Source organism: Sinocyclocheilus anshuiensis, unplaced genomic scaffold, assembly GCF_001515605.1.
Source record: "Sinocyclocheilus anshuiensis isolate Anshui unplaced genomic scaffold, SAMN03320099.WGS_v1.1 scaffold70, whole genome shotgun sequence".
NCBI lineage: Eukaryota > Metazoa > Chordata > Actinopteri > Cypriniformes > Cyprinidae > Sinocyclocheilus > Sinocyclocheilus anshuiensis.
The window spans coordinates 867,791-891,555 of record NW_015542377.1 but is presented as its reverse complement, the minus strand read 5'-3'; the positions used below and the strand labels follow the sequence as shown (position 1 = coordinate 891,555).

Here is a 23,765-nt window from a genome sequence, read left to right as displayed (position 1 = left end):
ATATATATATATATATATATATATATATATATATATAGATAGATAGATATATAGATACTGAGAGTCAAAAGTTTAAAATAATTCAGATTTTTTATGATTTTGAAAGTATTTTATGCTCACCAAGGCTGCATTTATTTGATCAAAAATACAGTAAAACAGTAATATTGTGAAATATTATTACAATTTAAAATAATTGTTTTCCATTTAAATATATTTTAAAATGTAATTTATTCCTGTGATGGCAAAGCTCCAGTCTTCATTCTCACATGATCCTTCAGAAATGCTGATTTGGTGCTCAAGAGACATTTCTTATTATTATCAGTGTTGAAAACAGTTGAAGCATCCAGTTTCATATTTTTGTGGAAACCGCGATACATATATGTCTGTGCATCTGTCTCAATTGATCAGTTTAACGCATTTTTTAAAAATCTTACTCCAAACTTTTGAATGGTAGTATATCACAGTTTCAACATCAATGCACAGCAATGTTTTAAACATTGCTAATAATAGGAGACGTTTCTTAAGCACCAAATCAGCATATTAGAATGATTTCTAAAAGGATTGTGTGACACTGAAGGCTGGAGTAACGGCTGCTGAAAATTTGCCATTACAAGTATAAATCACAATAAAAACAGTTATCTTAAATTGCAATAATATTTCACAGTATTACTATTTTATGTATATATCATTGTCAAATAAATGGTATATACATATATGTTGAACCGAATATCTACTGTAATTCAACCATTTTTGGTCAGTGCCTTTGTCTTTGTGGAAAATGTGCTTAGCTGATGTAGCGAATCAGCTCATGGGGAAATATGAATAATTGTTGCCATGGGGACCAGGGGGGCCTGGTGTCGTTGCAGACATCCTGGCACCCAGTTTATTGGGTGAGGGGACTGTGACGATTTGTTAATCTAATGAATAACTGATATGTTAAATCACATGAAAAATTGTGTTTTTGATTGGTCCAGACGCTACACTGACAAAAGTTGCCATCCTTTTTGTCATTGTTTTGCTCTCATTGAAGGATCTGGACCTAGTTCCTATAATGCTGTTGTCCTACACTTCCTCTTCAGGCACTTTATCCATCTCCTCAGCTCTCACCCAGAAAGAATGGAGAGAAGGAGGTTGCTATGGCAACAGAGAGCCCACAGGGAAGCTAAGCACAAATAGTGTTGCAGGGTTGAGATTCCCGCTTCAGATGATGTGGAGAATTGTGCTTCAGAAGCTATAGATATTATCTTTCTTTTCAAATTTGCATCATATTTCATTAAATAAGATGTATAGCATCTCCTGCTTGGCCATTGATATGACGGCATTCTGTTGTCAAGCCTGTGTAATGGAACATTAGATAGTGAGTGTATTTCGGAAACTCTCTGAGTCTGCACATTTACACCTGCATAAAGGATAAATTGGCACGTCATCACAATGTATTCTCAGGTGTTGGCAAAAATATATATTTTAGGGTACGTAGACGTACCTTTCATCATTAGATATGCACAGGTCTGCCACACAAATAAGGAATTCTGTCAGGCCTGATTTTGTGAATAGAAAATATTGCTTTTAATCAGAAAAAAATTAACAAAAGAAGATTTTCCTTTTGAAGTTATTAGCAAAATAAAATAAAGTGGTATTCCTAGGGCAGATAAACAACAATGCACCTTTGGCACAAAGACAGCACATCCGTTTAAGTGAAAATGACACCACTGTTCCTATTGTAGGAATATTGCAAGAGCAAACAGTCACAACCATGTGACACACAAGGACCAATGGCGTTTGACATCAGTGAAATCAGGCTGAGGAATAAGCTTTATTCAAGACAGAAAGCACGGAGTAATTCTTCCCAAGTGTTTTTGACTGAGCTGAAACATTTTGGAAAATAAAAGATCATTTTAGTTTCACACTGGGTGCTGAGTGCATTTTTCCTACCTTCTGATTTTTCCTCTTTATTATGAGTTGTGAAATTGAGTTGTTATGACTGTAATGTCTCTTTACAAACAATCTGTTTTATGTGATATTTTCGGAAGGAAATGGTGGGGAATGAAGACAGCCATTTTGGAATAGCAGTAAAGAGCCTCGGGGGGCCTTTATTTTTGAAACAAAGTATTTTCAGAGGGAAGTCGTGTCCAGACACACCTGCGGGTCCAGAAAGTGCTGTAAAAGATACAGTATGTGTGCAGGGAGAGAGGAAAGTCCATGAGCAATACTCAGTGGTCATCATCAATAACAAAAACGCTCATGTTTTGCTGTTGAATGACTGTGGTTTAAGGTTATGACCCTTTAATGTGTGTGCTCATGTTTTTATTGAGGAAATAAGTCATCTAACACACAGTGCAACTGATTGATATGTGTTTGTGTGCATCTCTGTCACACCTTTCACTCTTGTGGATGTTACTGTTTAGGCACATGCTAAACATTTTCACCCACATGTGTAGGTTTTTACCCTGAATAACGAAAAAAAGAGTGATTAGTAGAAGTTATTATGGTTTGGGTAGAAAGTTAACCTTTAAATGCATTGATGTTTCACCAATCATTATTACTGTTGCAATAGCATAAAACTCTCTTGATATTTTAATAACAATTACAAAAGAATAAAATAAAGCATATTTGGTTACCTTTTGAAGCTTAGAAGGGTTCAATTTGAGCAGATGATTTTACCATCACTGTCCCTGACTGTCATCGTCAAAGCGCACTTGCCCAGTACATTCAGCATCTGCCTCATATTCGCGATCTCAACCATATTCTCAAAATTATCATTTTCAGGGACTTCAAATTCAATATTTTGATCACTGGCAGCTTATTCACCACATCCACCATCAAATGACAGTGACAGTTATATTTCATTGCGTACAGTAATTGCTCTGCAGTAAAGCCATTCAAGCCAGTTCAGTTTTTGCTGATGGTATTCTTTTGTTTTATGCCTGCCGTAATTATGAGTGAAACATCACGTCATCGTTGTCTAGCAAAAAGTGCCACCTTGAGGAATAAAGGTGAATTGCATTTACTGAGTCATCAGATATTTAATTATTGTTGTGCAGGAAAAATATACTTACACTATTACATACCTCGGGTCGCTAGCGACCCTATACACTTTTTACAAAAAATTCAACAGAAAACTGACATTCTTTTATATTTTTTTTCTTGTTATATTGTTTATAATGAATAACTTGAGGAATACTAAGAATGTTGATGTATAACTTTAAAAAATGAAGGAGGGAAAGGGTAGTGAATTACGTCCTGGGTCGCTAAAGACCCGAGGTATGCATTTAAGGGTTAAAGCTTTATGTAAGGCCTAAGAAACTCCCTTTTGACCCTGATTTCTGTTGGCTTTAAAGGGGTGGTTGACTGGGTTTTTTCTAGGCTTGATTGTGTTTATGGGGTGCAGTCTAACATGTGTTAATGCTTCGTTTTCTGATTGGTTAGCTAGCCCAGTGTGTTGTGATTGGCTAAACCGCCTCTAGCGTGAGTCTAAACGTCCCGCCCCTCCACATAGCGGCATGTGCTCGGGTTGTATTGTAAACAATGACGCTTTAGGCATTAAACTGCCAGAATACTTTGCAGATATTGTTTATGATCAAACAGCAACATTACACACTAACTAACATTAAAAAAGTGAAATCGCAATCAACCACCCCATTAAACTTTTCTGTACTTTCACACAAAAATGTCATCATTTTTTCCATGTCATTTCAACATAACTTTTGTTTCTTCTGTGAAGTGAGATCTTAACAGTGTCTAAAGCTCCAAAAAGGGGAAAATGCACCATAAAAGTATCCTGAATTAAACATTTTACCTATATTTCCCAGAATGAAATATAGAATTAGACCTTTTACACACGTCAACCCCAATAACAGGGCATTTTGTCACACTACATAGGGAAAAACTATCACACAATATACCATTAAACAGCCTATTATAGGCTTTTCAATAGAATTTGAAACAATAATAAAGCAGAAAAGTATAACAAATAATTATACTCAGTGACACCATTGTCCTGAGAACACAGAACAACCTTTTGTTTACTACAGTACATTGAATGTATAGTGTGGATTATTTACTTGTTTCCCCAACAGAAATTACAAAAATATGTGTATCTTCTCCCTGTATGACCCAATCTATTTAACTTATTAATCATCTTAATAATCACTAAATACTTTATTATGTGAAGAGCAGGAGTGTTTGAATGGAAATTGTACCGTGTAGTGGTAATAGTCACTTGGATTAGCCTAATTATGATCAGCTCCCTTAGAATCGATATATTATCATGGGTCTGAATTCTTTTAATTGCTCCTCTGAAAAAACGTCACTTTCTTTTTCTCCAACAATAATCTGCTTGCTCATAATTGAGGATCACTGCCAATTTTTGGATATGTATGCTGAGCAGGATAACAAATACTTTTGATGAAAGTGTACAGCACTGCTTTGCTAGTTCTATATTATTATTATCTCATCAATATCGCTAAGATATTTAGTGTTTCATATAAAGAATTCCTCATATAAGGAATGGTTTGCTTATTTTGAATGGTTTGATCAGTTTATTACTCGCTAAAATCACTTTCTTGTTCAATTTTACAACCATTATACCATTTTTCCGGCCATGGAGGTTAGCTGTATTGTAACTTTAGGAGCCTTGATTCCACAGTAATATAAATGAAATAATATGAAAGGATGTAAAAAGATCATTAATATCCCTGTTCCTGGTGGATAAACTGATACATTAATATTCTTCCCCCCTTTTTTTTCATGGTTTCTCTTGCGTTTGACTAAACTGGCATATTTAGTGTCATTTTATTGATATGTTCTGTTCTACTGCATTCAAAAGAATGTCTGTTAGGTAAAATAAGGTGAAAGAATAAAGAGACAAATCTCTGGGTGTGTAGCAGGTACATTTCACTGTCACTTCAGAGTGTTCACTTCAGTTAGCTGATTTGACAGCCTTATGAAACGGAGAAGACTCTGCTAGCAGCGTATTTAAAACACATAAAGCTTCTCGCTGAGGTGCTATGCCAAGATCCTGATCTAAGCACTAAAGGGCCCCAGAAGATAGAGATGAGCTGTGCAGATCTTTAATGAAGTAGTCACTACTTGAGTATCCCTGTGGGGATTTTTATGAAACAAACAAAAAAACAAAACAAAAAAAAAATGCTAATTAGCCCAGTGTTGAGGTTGTCAGCATTGTACTACTTAAGCCTGCTTGGCTTACAGATATATAAAGTATTTACATCTGAGCGTTAGAAAGGTGTATGTTAGGCGCTGCATTTGCATAGTGGATGCCTAAAGCATATTCAAGACTGATGCTTAGTTTAGAAGCTACATTTTCTTTTTATTTAGAAGCTACACTTTCTTTTATTTTTGGTTGATATTTGTCTGGTATTTGAACAGTGAAGCATATTTTTCGATTTGTTGAGAGATATCAAAGAGATACTTCTCTCTTAGAGATAGTGTTTATATGGAATAATATATAGAAAAATATGTAGAAAATGATCCTTGAAAGTTATCTCAGAAATAACCACTGTGATATCATGCCAATCATGAGTAAAATAAAAAGTGAAATAAAAGTGGCCAGTCATATTCTTTTCTTAGCCAATCACAAGGCTTTTGAGGCAGTTTTTGCATGTCAGTATTATGCACGTTCACATCATACAGGCGATATGGGAAGCTGGAAGCTGAAAGCGACTTGAACATGGAGCAATTTTCTTGGAAGGATGCAAAAATGTTCGTGATTTTTCATCTGCCAACAACGGATTACACAGACAAATGTCCTAAAAGTAGGCTAATGGGAAGACAGACGAAAATAAACAGACCAAACTGCCGCTTGACCAAAAACGACGCAAGTGAGCATGTTAAGCTTTTCATCGCTGAACGAAGCTGAGAGCATCATGAGCGTGATACAGGTTGCTTTCCTTCTGCTTGTAAGGTAAAAATATAATGGTGAGCCACCGAAGTGGAGAGGTTGTATCCGAAGTCTTGCTGAAGTCCAGAACCACTAGCATTACTTACAATTTAATTTAAAAATGACAGTAGCCTACACATGCTAAACATGGTCATTATCATCTAAGAATGGCGACTACAAAGTTTTGTGGCTGATAACAAATTACAAGAGTTTTAATGGTGTATTAATTTGTTAGGCCTATATATTTTGGTTTATATAGTTATCATGGTAAAGTTTTGCAATGGAGGACACATTCCTCCATCTTAAAAATAAATAAATAAACACAATGAGCAGATGGGCGGAATAGTGTCGTTTACCTGCCAGAGTCACGTCAAACCGGGTTTCCTCTCTTTCTCTGCTTCTCTCTCTCCTCCGCACGTTCTCTCTCTCTTTCAGACCACTCCTCTCTCCTCTCTTTCGATCACCCCCACTGATGATCCTCCTCTCCGGTACCGGGGACAGAGTCTCGCGCTGCGCTCGTGGGAGCCTGAGGGACTGGATCCGCTGTTTTACTGCGCCGGATTTTGATCCATCAAACAGAAATAAGGGACAAGATGGATAGAATACAAGAAGAAACGCGCGGGCCGTAGCTACAGACTCTATCCCGTCACGACATGTCACTTGTCATGACAGAGCCGTCTATGAGCTTCACTGAATATGCGTAACGAGAGAAGCAGATACGATTTAATCGTTGGCAGTGAACTTGAATTTCCATTCCTCCACATTAATGGGAGGACATGGCTCAACACACATATTCCTAAATGCTTTGGAACATAATTCTTCTTTTGCGTCATCTCAGTAAGACATCAGTAGAGCAGTTTGTCAGTGCACAGCGCATTATGACCGTTCAGTGCTGCATTGATGCAAGGGAAACGCTGGAGCGGAGGACAGACCGAACCGTCGTGTGATGTGACTCGTGTCTCGGCACCAGATCAGTCCTGGGATTACTGCTGGAGTACCAAACAATCTGTAGAAATAGTCTAATGGACAATTACTCAACGCTTCAGTGTAAGTAACCATACCAAGTCGTTTTATTGCTAATATTGAAATGGTGGTGTAACTGGTAGCTAGTATATTCAGATGCATGAGATCAAGCACTTAGGGTACAACAATCTAAAGGCCCCCGTATAAATGTGTTGGTTGCTGCTTACAAAGTGAACATAGATTGAAAAAATTAATTAATTAATTAATTTAAAAATAAATAAATATTTTTATTGAATATTAATAGAGCAACACAATTAGTTTTAAATAAATTAATAGAAAGCTGTTTTGATTATTATGGGGTAAACGTCCCTCAAACACCCTTTTAAAATAAATAAAAATATGTCAAATTAAAAAGATATACAATTTATTTATTTAAAAAAGGTGATGAGGCCCCAGGGTCCAGGAGGGGCTGAAATACTGTACTTTTGAGAACAAATTCAAAATAAGCGTTTCATTTTATATTTCATAAATTGTATAACAAATCTATTTTCCCCACTTATGAAAAATGCAATTTGTTGCATTCAGGCATTCTGCATCTTCCACCACTTCCAAACTATCAGTCATTTTAGTGACGTTTTACCCCCTTTTCAGGGATTCTCACATGCAAAATGTTAAAAAAAAAATTAAATCTTATATCATAAACTAGTTAACATTTGAATTTTGCAGATATTGTCAAATTCAGTCTTTTGTCATTGTACGCAGTGACCTTAGAACGGTGTTGCAGTGCATAGTGACAAACAGGTGTTTAAGTGCTGCGGTGGTGTCAGTTGGTATTTAGTGTTTTGAGAGACAATAAATTCAAAACTGCCTCTTACTTTGCTTTTTAAACTGTTTTGCCTGACTGCCCTTACAGTATAACCCCTCTAAAATGTTCTACAGATTCACTGCAGCTTTACTTGTACAGGTTAAGTTAGTTTTGTAAATATGATACCTAGTAGCATCTCATCATGACTCAGTAGTCTGGTATTTAGTCAAATGATTTACAGCTTGACATGTAGTCAAGGGATTTCTCACCGTCTTTATATTTCTTTATTCAGCATAATACAGAAAAGTGCTGTGAAAACGTGTGGATATGACATTCTTCCATAATATTCTATATTGTACCTTCTGATACTGTACAAAAAATGTGATGTCACATCCCAAAATTGCATTACTCTTCTTCATATGATCACTGCATTAAATCATCATACTGTGACCTCATTAAAGGGGATATAACTCACACAGTTTCTGCCAATCTCATGTTAATCTCGATTACCTATAGAGTAGTATTGCATCCTTCACATCTCCGAAGAGTCTTTAGTTTTATCAGATTTATAAAAGACAGATACAGCTGTACCGCTTCTCTCTGAAAACAGTCGAGCTCCTGGAGGCGTGCCGTGGGCGGAGCTAAAGAGTCACGCGCACGCGAAGCTTTTGCGTAGTGATTGTCTGCAAGTTGTGACATCAACAAAAATAAAACAGGAACAAAAACGTTATTGACTTAAATTTAATCTAATTATAAATCATTCGTCACAGAAATCCCGGGAACAAACAAACACACTTGCACAACTTTGCTTCCCTGGAGAAACAAACTGCATCCACTGTTCCCTTACCGCTGGGTTCTTTGGGAAGCTGAACAAGGTTATCTTTCCTTCACAACCAAAAACACATTTCTTTAGGTGACTGTTGATTTTGTGGTCAAAAACAAAATGTAAAGTCCTTCTCGGGCAAGTCCTGTGCAGCACTGCCGATGACTTCCGTAACCCGAATGAAGCACGTTGATGGGTGTACTCTTGCTTTCGCTCTGGTTTACATGTGCGCGCGATCTTCCGGGAGAAGTGCCCAGACAAGGAATGCCACCCTTTATGACGTCATACAGGGCCATTCTCTAAAAAAAACTTTCCGAAAATTATACGAACCCTGAAGGAGTGTATTTGGCACAGAAATACTCCGTCAAACGTCCAACTCTTTTTTGAAACTTTGGCCATGTTCAGCATGAGAATGCAACTCTTTAACAGTGTAAATAAGTCAGAATGCATGAAATAGTATTAGACCTCCCCTTTAACCCATCCAGTTAATCTGTATCTTAATTTAGCTAAACCAGGAACTAAAAGTTAAACCAGCTGACTAAAACCACCTATTTATTCTCGTATGCCATCCTGCATGTAATTTCCCTTATTGCCACAATTTACACTCCAATTATGTTAATGGTTGAGACTTTCTGTGAATATCTTAGAGGGTCTAATGTTACTGAGAATACTGGAAGAACAAAATGTCTTTCGCAAAGCTCCAGAAGTTTTAAAGTAATCGTTCTTAATGTAGGGTGACCATACGTGCCATTTTCCCAGGACGCGTCCTGACTGTATATATATATATATATATATATATATATATATATATAATAAAAGATAAAAGATGATTTCTAAGATTTTCAAGCAAGATGCCTTCAGTGCAGCTATCTTCTAAAGACAAATAGTCAGCAGAATAGGATCAGCTTGTGCTGCAGCTGGGTTTATGTGTCTGAATTCGGCTTTGTACCTCCTATGGTATGTCTTATGTGAATAGATCTCAATTGTTGCTATTGTGACAGGACTTTGCAAAAAAAGAACACGATTTCAAACATTCTGTTAGTTGTTGTAAAGATTGTGCCAATCATAAACTGTGTTGTCATTAAAAAACAGTCAAGTAGTAACATTATTTGACATGTCAAAGTCACATTTTGGATGATCTCAATTTTTTTTTCAAAATCCATGAAATTAGAATTTTAAGTGTTAACTCAGAATGATCAAGTACAAAATTGAGGCTGGGGGGAATACTCACAAGCCCCTGTGCTTGAATAATTGAATTATGTATGCTTGATCAAAGCATGGTAGCTTATGGGGACATGCAGAAGTTGTTCTTCAGCAAGCATGAAAACAGGAAAACAAAGCCAAAACAAATCCTGGCCAGGACGCGTCCTGGGAAAATGGCACGTATGCTCACCCTACTTAATGCACACTGTGCTATTTGCAACTTTTTTACATTTTTAGTGGGAATATGTCACAAAACACTCATTGTTAAGAGTTATTTTATTAGTTAACCTTGGCAATAATGTTATGTCCATCATCCTGCACTTCTGTATGCCGCAGATAAGGTGCTGGACAGGTGTAAGCAGATTAGGGGTCGCAGTGCCTCATTCTGCCAGAGAAATAGGACCATAGCAGACATGACGGCTGAACAAAAGCTGAGTGGCATGGCCGGTGGAGAGATGTTTGTATGATGGGCCTTGTGGCTGTCAGGAGATAAATAGCCCTTTGCTAGCAGGGGAGGGAGTTGGAAGGCTTGCTGGATCTGTTCCAGGAGCTTGGAGAGAGCAGGGGGGAACGGAGGCTGTCGCCAAGAGCACTGATACGGACTGTCCTGCTGCCAAGTGCCAACCACTGTCTTTTGAGTATTGTTGGTGGTTCACTTGGGCCATGTTAAATTCAATCCATTTCTCTCTTGCAAATATTTTATAAAGGTGCAGTTTTATGTGCATTACAATTTATTTGGGGACAATCAAGTGTGTTGGTTGCCTGACCCAATGTTCAGCCAAAATGACCTTTAAAAAAAAAAAGGAAAAAAAAAAAAAGATTGTTAATGAAAGTATTAACTAAACTAAACAAACATGATTTTCTTAAAATGTAAATTTTACTTTTAGTATCTTTAAGACACTATTATACTTTTTAATTATTGTATTAAAAAGTATTATTTATTTATTGTTAAATATCCCTATATGACATATCATATAGAATATGTCAAATATTAGTCAAGTCTTGATCAAGATGCTGTAACATCATTTTAAATTCAGTTTGGACAGCATTTTCATCCAGTGGTAATTGGGTGAAAATAGGAACTTCCCACACTGAAATTGGTTTAATGTAGGCCTATGTGTAGGCCAGTATGTTTGACGTTCATTTTGAATCAAATCAATGTCATGTCAAGTTTTTGATATCAGTTTGATTTGCATATTTGACCTGTTTTTTGCGTGACGTCAGTGTTTGTTGTCAATTTTATATCTTTTCAACATCAGTTGCCCACTGGAATGTCTGTATAGGTTTTTATTAGTTTTAATTTGTACATCAAGCTAAACTAAATGAAAATGAGAAATGTTGCCTTGGTAACTAGCTGAAATCATTTTTAGAATAATTTTAGTTAACATTTAATTTATATAAAAAAAAATATTTTTTTGTCTTATTTAAGTTAAATATGATAACCATGGCTTGCAGTGTGTATAACCTGCCCCTAAAACTAATAATAATAATTATAATTATTTTTTTTATAATTTTTCTTTTGTTTATGTGTTGAATAGCTTGCCTGAAGCTGCATGATTATCTCTGTATTTCGGGAATATGTCATGATACTGATGTGTGATGTCTGATTTTGAAAGAATGCAAGATGAAAAATGTTTTGCAATGTTACTATCCTTAGATGTTTTGCTCTTTGTATGCTAGTGCAACACAAGTAAGAATAATGCTTTTCTTCATGTTGCTCAGAGTTTTGTCCAATGGTCTGTAGCCCACTGCTTCCATTTACTCTTAAGGTGCATTACAGTACATTGGTCTGCACACAGTTGTGTCCTGTTCTGCTTTCTGAAGGTTTCTTACAATGACGACTATTTTCACAGCCTTAGGCTACCATTACATCAATCATAGAAGTGGCTTTATAAGATAAGTCCAGTCCATGCAGTTCCATTTTTTTTTATGTAGTTTCCTTGTACTCAGGAGCTAGATGTCCTTAGAAAACCCAAATTGTAATTTCCTTTTATTATATTCCTCAAATTGACCCTGTCACCCCTTTATGATTTCTGTAATAGTAAATCTTTATGGTAATAGACTTAATTAGCTAAATGGGCTTTATATTTGCCTACATAGCATCAGTTCTTTCAATCTTTAATGTTTTGTTTGAGGTTTAATGCAACATTGTCAGAAGCCATTCACAGGCCTGTAGGCAGTGAGTGACAAGAAAGAAACACAGTTCACTCCATTAGCAGTATGTCTAAGGACATGACGCAACACTTTTTTCCCCTCACATATTAATTATACTAGTCTGCTGAGGTTTAGAGCTTTGCAGTCAAGACTGTGTTTGGTGTATTAAAGTTGTTGTTTTTTTCAATGTAACTGGATGTATTTTGTAGAGATGCACTGATTGCAATTTTCTTGGCCGATTCCGATTTCCAATTTTTTTGTAAGTGTGACCTGCCGATAACGATTTTTGCTGATTCTGATTTTCTTTCTAAGAACTATAATTGACAGCATATACAAACAAAACAGATCTCATTTCCCACTATGTTTAAATTATAAAACTTATTAAAAATGTGTCATCTTTGACATCAAATTCTTACATTGCTTGAATTAATTCAGTTAGAATAATAAGAAACTATAGAGGTGTTACCATTCAAATGAAATCAGTATCAACACACTCCATGGAAACACAGAAGCTGCATCTGAAGTGGCATTAGATTTATTTACACAGACTGTTTGATGAAGCTGAGGTGCCATAAATGCATTTGCACTGCAAAATTGCAAAAATGCATAAATCATTTTATAAGACTAATGTTTTAAATAATTTTTTGAACATACAAATAAGAAATGTTGGGAAAATGCAATGCTACATATAAATATGAAACCAAACCACCAGTAGGTGGCGGCAAATTACTCTTTTAATGAATGAGTCATTTAGTCATTCATTCAACCAATTAATTCAAATAGCTGATTCATTCAGAAACGAGGCAAGTGACTGTCTTAATGAATGGGTTACTGAATCATTGACTCACTCGATTCGTTCAAAAACGTGGATTCATTCAGTAACGAAACACCGCTGTGTGTTGCTGGGAGACACCAAAAAGTTCTGCTGTGGCTTTGATTAGAACTATTTTCGAAATTTTGAATTTCGAAATTATTTTGCTAAATTGAGCAAAAACACCTCCGGTTACTGAACATAACTTCGGTTCCCTGAGAAGGGAACGAGACAGGGCCGGACTGGGACGCAATTTCAGGCCGGGAAATCTCACACTGGGACGTAATTTCAGGCCGGGAAATCTCACACTCATCCAGGCCACACAGAAAAAAAGGGACCAAAATTGTACCTTTTGGGGTACAACAGCTTGACACCGTAGCAGTAGGCCTACACCGTACATATTAGTACCTTAAGAGTAGCAATTCATACCCTTAAGGTACTAATTTGTAGGCCTGCCTATTAGGCGTAAAAAAGGAACAAATATGTCCTTTTAAGGGTACTGTTCCAGTGACAAGCTGTTGTACCCCAAAAGGTGCAATTTTGGCCCCTTATTTCCAGTATGTAGCCTATTCATCCACAACAATTTCTGAAACCGGACAACCCTATTGTTTGTATGGCCATCACATAAAAAAGGTCTAAATCCTTAGTCTAAGGCCGTGGAAAATAATTAAAGTTCTCTCTTGCACTGCACCTTAACTTCCCTTTCCCTTTTCTTCATTTTCCCCAACATCTCTGTCTCTCCCTTTTTTTCTTGTACCTGTCACTTCTTCACCAGCAGGTCTACTGTTATGAACAGAACTATGTCCACCTTGTTGAAAAAATTGACCTCATTTCAATTTGTTAGCAAAGAATGTTATTTATCTTAAAATGACTTAAATACCCTAGATTTAATAAACCCATATTTCATACAAATATACACTACCAGTCAAAAGTTTTTGAACAGAAAGATTTTTAATGTTTTTTTTAAAGAGGTCTCTTCTGCTCACCAAGCCTGAATTTATTTGATACAAAGTACAGCAAGAGCAGTAATATTGTGAAATATTTTTAGTATTTAAAATAACTGCTTTCGATTGGACTATAGCTGCTAAAATGTAATTTATTCCTGTAATCAAAGCTGAAGTTTTTGCTGTATTTTGGATCAAATAAATGCAGGCTTGGTGAGCAGAAGAGACTTCTTTAAAAAACATTAAAAATCTTACTGATCAAAACTTTTGACTGGTAGTGCATTAAAACACAATTTCTAAAGTGCCTAAATGTCAAAATATTTGTTGTAAAAGTCTAATACACTATTGAATTATTAGGCTGTGAGACTGTTACTCGTATTATTTTTGTGTTGCTGTCTGCTCTAGCTCCCTCCCTCCCTGTACAATAAATCCATGTGAATATCTGTCTCTGCTAAATTTTTTAATGTATCTTTACAATCGATATTGATGTCCTTTAGCACAGTATTCTCAATGATGATAATAATGGGGTGCTACTGATAGCCTAACAGATAGCCTACTAGCAGTTTAATACTCAACTAGGTTAATAAAGACAAAACTAGAGTATTTACAGATGAAACTGACCTGCACTGCACTTGACTCCTTCATCGAGTCGCGCGCATCGCTTCTGTTCGGAACCGTTTGACGGAAGCGCGGAACACACGTGAGCTGATTCGTATAGTGCAGCGCTGACAGTCAAGTCTAACCGATTTATGATTTATTATTGAATGAAAAAATCGGAAATGATCGCTTTGGTACATTGAGAAGGCATAGATATAAAATATTAATAATAATAATAATAGGCCTAACTAAAAAAAATAATATAAAATAAAATAAAAAAACAGGACAGCCGGCCAAATCAGCCACCAGGCCACCGGGAATTCTCCCGGTGCTCCCGATGACCAGTCCGGGCCTGGAACGAGACGTTGTAGACAGCTATGCTGACGCATTGGGGAAACATCTTTCTCGTTAGAATACTGAAGCCTGATTTGCTTAACGCCATTTGCAAGTCCTATAGGGAAGCAAACATATATAAAAACAGCACATTCTGTTAGTATGTCCTGGCAATGAAGCAAACATAAGTTCAGGGGCTATAGAGCTGCTGAAGCCATAATGCAGCAATCGACCGACTCGGTGCTTCAGAGAATAAACATACAAGGCTCGGCAACCATGACCATGGTGAGAACTATATAGCTGAATGTGCAGGCGGCGCCGGCGCAGTCACGCTCTGACATAAGAGTCTATCGGACCTAGTGGAAATCCGCACCATGAGCGAGGGGGCGGGGCCTCCTATTCCTGCCATAGAATCCAAAGCACAACGGCAGGAGTAATAGCAGTCTTAACAATAAGAAATCTTACCTTGTCTAGCTTTCCTGAACTGAAAAGACCAGAGAAGCTAGCGAAGAAATGTCAAAATTATAAAATTTGGCCGAACAGATTTCCCCAATAGATATACCTCTTGCTGAAAGCCCAGGCTTTCACAGGCTTGCTCTGGGTGAAGGCTGAGAGGGTTATCACTGGATGAAAGCACTTAGGCACATAGCCCTTCCTTGACTTAAGAATGACTATACAGCATGGGCGTCGCTAGGCCATTTTTAGGGGGGCTGTAGCTTGCTGTTTTGAGAGAGGGCGGCGTGTCAGGGCGTTTAGGACCAGAGTCAACTCCCAAGTGGGGATTGTGGTCAGTCGGGGACGGTTGAGCAACTTCATGCCGCGGAGAAATTTAACACATCCGCCCCACAGTGAAGGTGGCCGGGGACATGAACTGTGCAAATCGACAAGAGATGTTGTTCCACCCACACCAAAAGGTTCGCCGTGAGCGAGAGAAGAGCGCGAGAGCGGATGCCTCTCTGGCTATTATATAGTGTGATGAACTTGAGCATAAAAACTCTCGAGTGTCAGGTGAACTGCCTTGAGCTCCAGGCAGTTTATGTGCCATTTTTTCTCCGTGGCTGTACAAATGCTGGATGCTGCATGACCATCGCAAAGGGCTCCCCAGCCTCTGCATGAAGTTTCTGTCATGATAATTTTCCTCTCGCATATCTAACCAAGTGGAATACCTTGTGCATAGAGAGCTAGATCCATCCAAGGGGCCAGGGTCTCTAAACATCTGCGCCTTACTAATATGCACATCGAACCCGCGTGCCAGGCTGCTCCCTAAAATCTTTGGGATCCGGGCCCTGCTTGTCTAGGCATTTAAGTATCTTCGCCTGGAAGACTTGGAGGACAGCCATTGAGTGGAGGGCTGATGTTGCCTGGCCGAGTGGGGGGTACTGGGGTTCAGGATAATCCTATGGTGGCCTCTGCGTAGGCATGGCCCGGGCAGAAAACGGACCTGTCGTGATCATCTGGGAGCTCTAGAGGTCCCGAGCAGGAAGAACAAAGTTTGAAGGACATGTCACAACTTCACCGGAATGCTGAAGAGGATTGAAATGTAATCTACTTCTTTCAAAGACTCGACGACGAAGGAGATGCTTCCAAATAATCCAGGTGAAGGAGAACGATTCTGAGGAAAATGCTGCTGTACGCTGAGTTATATTTTCATGTGCTTGAGCGCCATTGGCCATTGTAAGTAGAGGTCGACCGATTAATCGGCCGATTTTTGGCATTTTTTAATTAATCGGCCGATTGTGCTGCAAATTAGGCTGATTTATAGGCAGGCGCATCTGCGGGCAGCTAAGCACTGTTGGCTCCCTCTGAGGCTGTGTAACAACGTGAGACACAGCTTCAGCTAATGGCATGGCAAAACAGACCATTTCAAAAGCGGAATTACGTTTTACCCTACTAGAATTGATGCCGGAAAGATATCATTTTCATAATTGCAACAAGTCATTTGCATGTGAAAGTAGAAACACGTGCAATTCAGACGAAACTTCTGGGCTGATTATAACGTGCACGTTAACTTTCCTCGGGAAATGTGTGTGTAGGTCCGACAATAGCATCCACTATGTCATCGCTCGTGGCCAGTGCACTCTTAAGCAGTTATGAGCAGCAGGCTGTGTAATATGTGTGAACTCTTATTTTTGTTATCACTTGGCCATTTGACTTATAGCAGTGTCCATTGTTTCCCATACATTGAGTTATTACTTCGTTGAATAAACTGATCACTGCACGTTTCAAAATTAAATGCTAAATAAAAAGTGTTTTTATATGAATGTATCTTTGAAAAGAACCGACCGTCTTCAGGAAAGCTTAGGTGTCATTTTCATTTCGTCTTTCCTGTAATGCCTGATAAAGTAGTGTTTGTGAGCGCAGTGCTTATTTGATTACAGCCGTTACCAGGGAAACGCTATATTTCCCGCTCCAACAGCGCCTCCTGCTGGCGGAGAATGAATTTGCGTTTGCATGTCTGGGAAACACTGGGGTCTGTCAGCAAACATAAACAAAAAGCATTCTTCAGAACTGTTTTGAGAAGGTGCTTAAGTTTTGAGCCATGTATTATTACTCTGAATTAGGCTACTACTACTATTACTATCTTGTACCCTGCAATAATAATTTACTCAAACTCACTTTTATGAGATGAAGAAAAAAACAAAAAAAGAAAATCGGCCAAAAAATCGGCATCATATGTCAGCCATCGGCTGCCCTGATTTCTAAATATCGGCATCGGCCAGTGAAAAACCCATATCGGTCGACCTCTAATTGTAAGGCATTGGCGTTAAGCAAATCAGGCTTCAGTATTCTAAGGAGAAAGGCGTTTCCCCAATGTGTCAGCATAGCTGTACGCAACGTCGAGACCATCTTGGTTGTGTAATGTTGCTTACCTATATCTGTAGTGATTTTCAGATGTTAGGTAGCTTCACACGGGGTACCACTAAATGTAGTGATTTCAAGTCTAAGTAGCACCACCAGTGTAATGGCTTGGGCTTAAATATTAATATTTAGTTTTGGTCACACTATTTTACGGGGCACCAGCCAGGAATTTCACCTTGACAGTTAAGAACAATCATTGAAGATTGTTGAATAAATAATACATAATAAGTTGTAGTCTGACCAATCTGAAGGATTTTAGAGAATTGTTAACTTGTAGAGCCTCTTACTGAAGTATCAACACAAGGAAGACACAAGTGAAATAAAAGGGGTTTTATTAACAAAAGGATAGACAAGAGTAACTACCAGCTACTAAATGGGTACAATGAATGGATAAAGTGCAAAAGATTGATAGATGAAAGTGACTGAGTTGGCTGTTACTATGGACATTTTCTTATGTAAAGATAAACTGTAGTTTCCTGGAATTAATAAGGTAAACCTTATTAAGATTCAACAAATAAATCGAGGGATTATTTGTTATTAACTGACATCAGCTACATAGAATCTAATGCATATTTGATCATCATAAACGGACAATACACTCTAATGCCAATGGTCTCTGGAAAAAGGTTTGGAAGAGTGGTAGTTGCGTTCCGCATCTGGGCGGCGACGTCTTCCACTTGTTGACCTTGGCCACGCTGCAGTGGGAGAAAGGAGTCAGATCCGTTTCACAGTCTTGAACACGAAGCACTGGTGAACAATGAACTCCTGAGCACCGATAAGGTCCTTTGTCTGGAAACACGCAAACAGAGGAGCCTTGAAGGTGAAGGCTCTGAAGTCTGTATAGAAGATCCAGACAACCTGGAACACGCAGGAAAAGGATCTCTGATGAGACGATTCTGAAGATCCTAGCAGTTTGTAACTCGCAAACGGAGGATAACTGAAGAGAAGGTTCTGAAGTTGTTGCAGAAGATCCTGGCAACCTGGAACATGCAGGAAAAGGATTGCTGACGAGACGATTCTGAAGTTGTTGCAGAAGATGGGGGGCACTAAGTTTGTGGTCGTTGTTGCTGTGGCAGTTTCCAAAACTCCCCAAATTCACTCCTTGCAGAATTTCCTTGTTTCTCAGTAGTACAACAACAGCAGCTTAGCACATCTTGGCTTACCACCTTTTCTTAGCACACAGTAGATTGTATTGAAGAGAACCTTTTAATCTTTCCTGAGAAGGAGGGATTTGCAAGTTGGCTTTCAGTTCCAGCGTTTTGATTGGCCAATGTTGTCAGAGGTGGCCATGGTTTGGCCTCTCTGACATTAGGTCTATTTGCATTGCTTAAAGCCGGGTTCACACTGAGCGATTTTTAATAGTCCTTTGCGATTGTTGCTTGTCACACTATACGAACATGATCCCCATGTCAGACTGTACAACAGTCAAGACGCGACAAAAACGGACATACACAAGAAGACTTGTCCAGAGTTTTACGTCATGAATCCGTGACCCGTATTCTCTCGCTATAATGGTAGCTAGCAAACAAAAGCAATATGCAGCATTAGTTTTGTTAATTACATGCCTTGATAATAAAAAACGAAGGGAAAAAAAAAAAAACGACGTGTGTGGAGCAAGTCATGGCTGGGCAAAAGAGGACTTTATGGACTTCCAGTTCTACAGAGCAAACTTGAGGTAATTTTGTTATTCGAGTTTAAACATCCTGCCCCTTAATAAATCAACTCTATAAGTTTTTCTTCTTGTACTGTCCACCTGACTCATTTCAACATTTTCACTGAGGGGTTTGAAGTTGTCGCGCTAATTGCGTAATCAGGTTCAGCGCTCCTATTGGTTCTTGGTTTGACGGTCGTCGTAGGAGAAGTCACACTGCAGGAAAGTGTCTGAAATCTTCTGACACTGCCAGAATTTAATCGGACGAAAAAATTAATCACAACAGCATTAATTGGCTGTGGGTGAACATGTCAAACCAGCGATCAAAGGCAACAGATTTTAGCCTAGGATTATAGGAATCTTTTAGGATTTCCGATCATTCACACTTTGATAAGAGTAAGGGAGACAAAGCAGTTCCACAAGAGGTAGTGTTATTTTATCTGAAGACAAAAGGTGTCCTTTGTTGTCCACAAAACCTGATCAAATCAAGATGAAGCTTTCCAGTTATCAACTGCTGTCCACTACATATCACATATTATAAAAATCTTTTTTTCTACCGCAGTATGCATCTAACTTTCTATGAGTGCTGTTCCGCTCATTTGTTTTGGTTTCTGCATGAGTCTCATTATTACATTATCAGTATATAAATACATTATCAGTCGCCATTTACACTGAATGCAATAAAATCACAATCACTCTCGCACAAAAAAATTTGGTGGCCAAGTGTCAGTGGTTTTTTTTCCTAGTTATTTTTGTTATTGAAGTTTTAATCAGGCTTTTTGTCTGATCAGGTCGGGCAAGTAAAATTCTCTCTCACTTGCCCCTTTAAAAAATCTACTTGTCCCAGTCAAGCGTTAATCGATCCCTGTGGTTTACTTTGGCCCTTCACGTATTACAGATTGCAAACATTGTGACTTCGTCACTCACAGTGAAGAACTTCCACGCCGACAACATGTTTACATGCGGATGTGAACATAGGTGTGAAGTCAAAACGGACTGGCTCGGAATCGGCAGACTGACCTTCCGGTCACCAGTTCGAGCCGATAAAGCAGAAAATCGGCTAATTCCGGTCCCTGGCCGGTCGACCGGTGCATCTCTATTGTTTTGTTATTCTATTTGTTTATACTGTATGGGCATTTATTGTAATATGAATGTAACATTCTGAATTGTAATAATATATTACATATGAATATATTATTAATATATATTACATTTTAATATCATATCCACTCTGGCTTGATAATCACAGGCAACCAAAAATATAAAAGTCTACAAGTAATTCTAATTCTAATTTCAACCACAATTGGTAATAGAGGAGTTAAATTATATATTGCACATAAACAGTTTTTTTTTTCCAATTGTTCCCATTTAGGTTATCTGACAAAACATTTCTACAGTTCATATTGTCACATTAGGACCAACCAGATGTGATTAAGAGGAATTGAAGAGCATTTGCATTAGAAAAGCACAGGTGCAAACAGCACAAACAAATAATGTTTTACCCCTGCAGCTGCAAGCTGGTTTGTACAGTTGTGCGTTTAGAAACAATTAATGTAAAACCATCAGATACCTGTTCAAGCTGTATTGGATTGCAAAGCTTATATGAACATATCAGTAAATAATCATTTAAATATTGTCATTTATTAGCTGTTTTCATTAGCAGCAGCAGTGAGGTGAAATCAGTTAAATCAGGCCACAGTCATTAGGCCCACATTATCTGAATTTACAAAATATTTGAAAGAACATTGTGTATCAGTGTTAATGTTTTAAGAGTCACGTCATAATAAAGCAGTTTAGTTATGTGCACTTTAGGCTGGTTTTGACCATCGGCATGTGCTGGTTTTGCGGTTCTAAAAAACATATTTAAAATATAGCGTAACATTCTCTGAGACTAGAGAAGCCCAGCAGTCTCTCATGCAGAAAAGAAAGCCCATAGGGCCTCATCGGAATCAAAATGGCAAGTTAGGTACAGACTAAACAGTCTGCTGATAGACACACACAAAAAATATTTAAGTGCATAAAGATAAAAAAGTGAACTTATTACATTTGCCTTTTTAGGACTGGCAGGATGTTGTCACTTTATTGTAATAATCAAATGTGACTTTTATAAAGATGACTGATTCCCTCTGCTTTGATCAGTGCATTAGCTCTTGGTGACTTGACAGAGCACTATACAATTGAGATCTTATAAAAGAAGTTTCTGTTAGTTTTTAAGTATGGATGGACGGTGCTAAGCCGTCTCTGTGCTGAAGTTAGGCTGCACCTGAGGGCTTTTATTCAATTTCTGTCAGGAGATGTGGATTTGCTGTGAACACTCTCTTTTTATTTATTTTTGTTCATTCCATTATGACTTCTGTAGATCAACTTCTCTTCAAATGAAATAAGTGATATTACTTTTCTTTTTATTAGTAATCAATAATCATAAACAGCATTGCTCTCAATACTTTTGCATTGACTCATAATTTCAGCAGTTGCTGACTGTTTCTCTAAATGTGGTGTGTCACTTGGAGAACATCTTTATGTAAGAATGGCATTACTTAAGACGTACATATATTGCATTCTGTTTGTAGTTTGAGAACATATTATGCTTGCATGAATTCAATGTTTTGGTGAAGAAAGAAAGAAAGCATGGATCCTTTTTATTAAGCTTGCTATAAAAATGTCCATTCCTACTTAGTATTTTCATCTTCATTAAAGTTAAATATTTCTAATGCACTGCTCGATTGATATGAGCCTGTACTTCAGTAGCATTGTAAAAACATTTTATTTCACTGTAGGTGAGTGTGTAGCTTGTTAAATGAAGCTCCACTTGAAGTAGCCTCACACTTTTTCTCTTCTCTAACACTGAAGCAATCAGAAATAAGTAGGTCAGTGTTAAATGTGCCTAAGAAATAATATATGATGTGATAAATCCATGCATGGGCTGCTGCTGCCTGTGGACTTTATTGCACTTAATTTAAACACCTTTTAATTCAACCATTTAAACTTTCCAGATGAAGTACACAGTCTTCGTGTGGCAGGATGGGGTTATGCTTAAGAGCATCTCAGTCTGTGTTTGCTAGTTGAATTCTTGCTGACACATATGTACATACTCATACAACAATGCCTTGAGTTGAGAGACATAATCTGTTGAATTTATATTTCATTAATTAAATATTTTAAATTATAAATATTTTTCTTTAATTCACGAGAAATATTTAAATATGTTTACAATTTGGGTTTCATTATTTGTATAATTTGTATTCATTGATTTTTTTTTTTTATTACTAGAAAATCAGGAGTTTAAACTGCATTTAGGCATGTCACAAATATTGGTAACTCATTTAAAACAAATAGAAATTAAAACAGCTTATACCGTATAATATTTCGTTTTACCTCCTGAAGATGATATTCAACATTTTCTAAAGGAACCTTCCACTGACCAACTGTTGAAAAAGAATTAGTGGAAAATGCCTTATAATATTTTATGTTTCTCACTGTTTTTCCTCATACAAAGCTATTTCAAAGTGTTTCTGGCTGTGTACAGTATATTCAGCTGTATTTTACATGGAAGCATTAATATCCTTCTGCTACCTTAAGATGGGAGGTTCTCCTTTGGCATTAACCTCTTGTATCAGCCTCAACACAATAAAGAACAAGAAATTTCCATTTTCCCATGTGTAGGCCTGTGACCACATGAGTTGGTACTAAGTCAGTTTAGTGCGGAGAGTCAGAAGGGATTACTCTTTCTTGTATAAGACCCTACAAATGGAGATTTCACATGCAGTGCATCATTCTTTAATCCGTTACTTGGGTCGTAGTCTTATGGCTCACTGTGTCACGCGTGGGATCCTAATTACATAGACTGTCTTTGATTGCTGGCCAGTACTTCACTTACAATACTGTCTGATGTTCAGTTGTGATTGGTGTACATTTTTTTAGACCCTTTGTGTTATGAGAAAGGATTTCAGCAGTGGGGAAAAACATTAGTACTAAGACATACATTTTAGATTCTAGATTCGTTTTAGAATCTTGTTCACTTGACTATATAAGTGCAATCCATAGTTTTTTAACAAGTATTAAATTAAGTGTAGTGGGGAAAACAGCAGTTTTAAATAGGTAAACTGAGGTTTTAACTTTTATCTTCAGTCTTTTAAGAAGTATAATTATTAGTGAACACAATAATATTATTGAGTTTGCATTATGGTCCCTAGTGAAAAATAAATATACTGAAATACATTTATTTAATGCTAAGTATATACTACAAATGCATTTATATATTTATGTACTTATAAAAACCCTGCAATTTAGTATACTGAAGTGGTATACTTAAAGTCTGCTAAATTGGAACAACTAATTTTGTGCACTTTAATTGTGCAGAAGTAGTGCTAGGAAGATATACTTATGTACTGTATATTTGATTGTGCTAAATAGAGTTGGGGTACTCGGACTCGCACTCGGACTTGATCCATAGTTTTTTGACTATATGTGACAAACATAAAAATAATCATTAATTTCTTGCAAAGATGATACTAAGGGGAAGAGGTGGACCACCCCTATAATTTGGATGAGAATAATTGCAACACTAAATGTAAAAACATTGATTTATCACTAAGAGACAATATCTCTAAAACAGTATCTTTAAAGGACTCGGACTTGTCACGGACTCGGATGCATTTTTACTCAGACTTGAGCTTTTCAACCGAGTCCAGGGACAGTTGACGGAAATGTCAATGACTCAATGCTT

At 37.4% G+C, this 23,765-nt stretch overlaps 1 protein-coding gene across 2 annotated transcripts in view; it reads left to right on the top strand.

The window, feature by feature from the left end:
- Positions 1-23,765, top strand: part of lrrc7 (leucine rich repeat containing 7) — a 124,728-nt gene that overhangs the window by 37,724 nt on the left and 63,239 nt on the right. The window contains exons 1-2 of one of the 2 annotated variants that reach the window (XM_016491362.1): positions 5,862-5,920; positions 6,332-6,943. The exons of the other annotated variant lie outside the window; for it this stretch is intronic. Of the exons in view, the coding sequence (XP_016346848.1) occupies positions 6,919-6,943 (25 nt within the window). The 5' untranslated portion in view covers positions 5,862-5,920; positions 6,332-6,918. Of the gene's footprint in view, positions 1-5,861; positions 5,921-6,331; positions 6,944-23,765 lie in introns of those variants that run through there. 2 annotated transcript variants of the gene reach the window in all.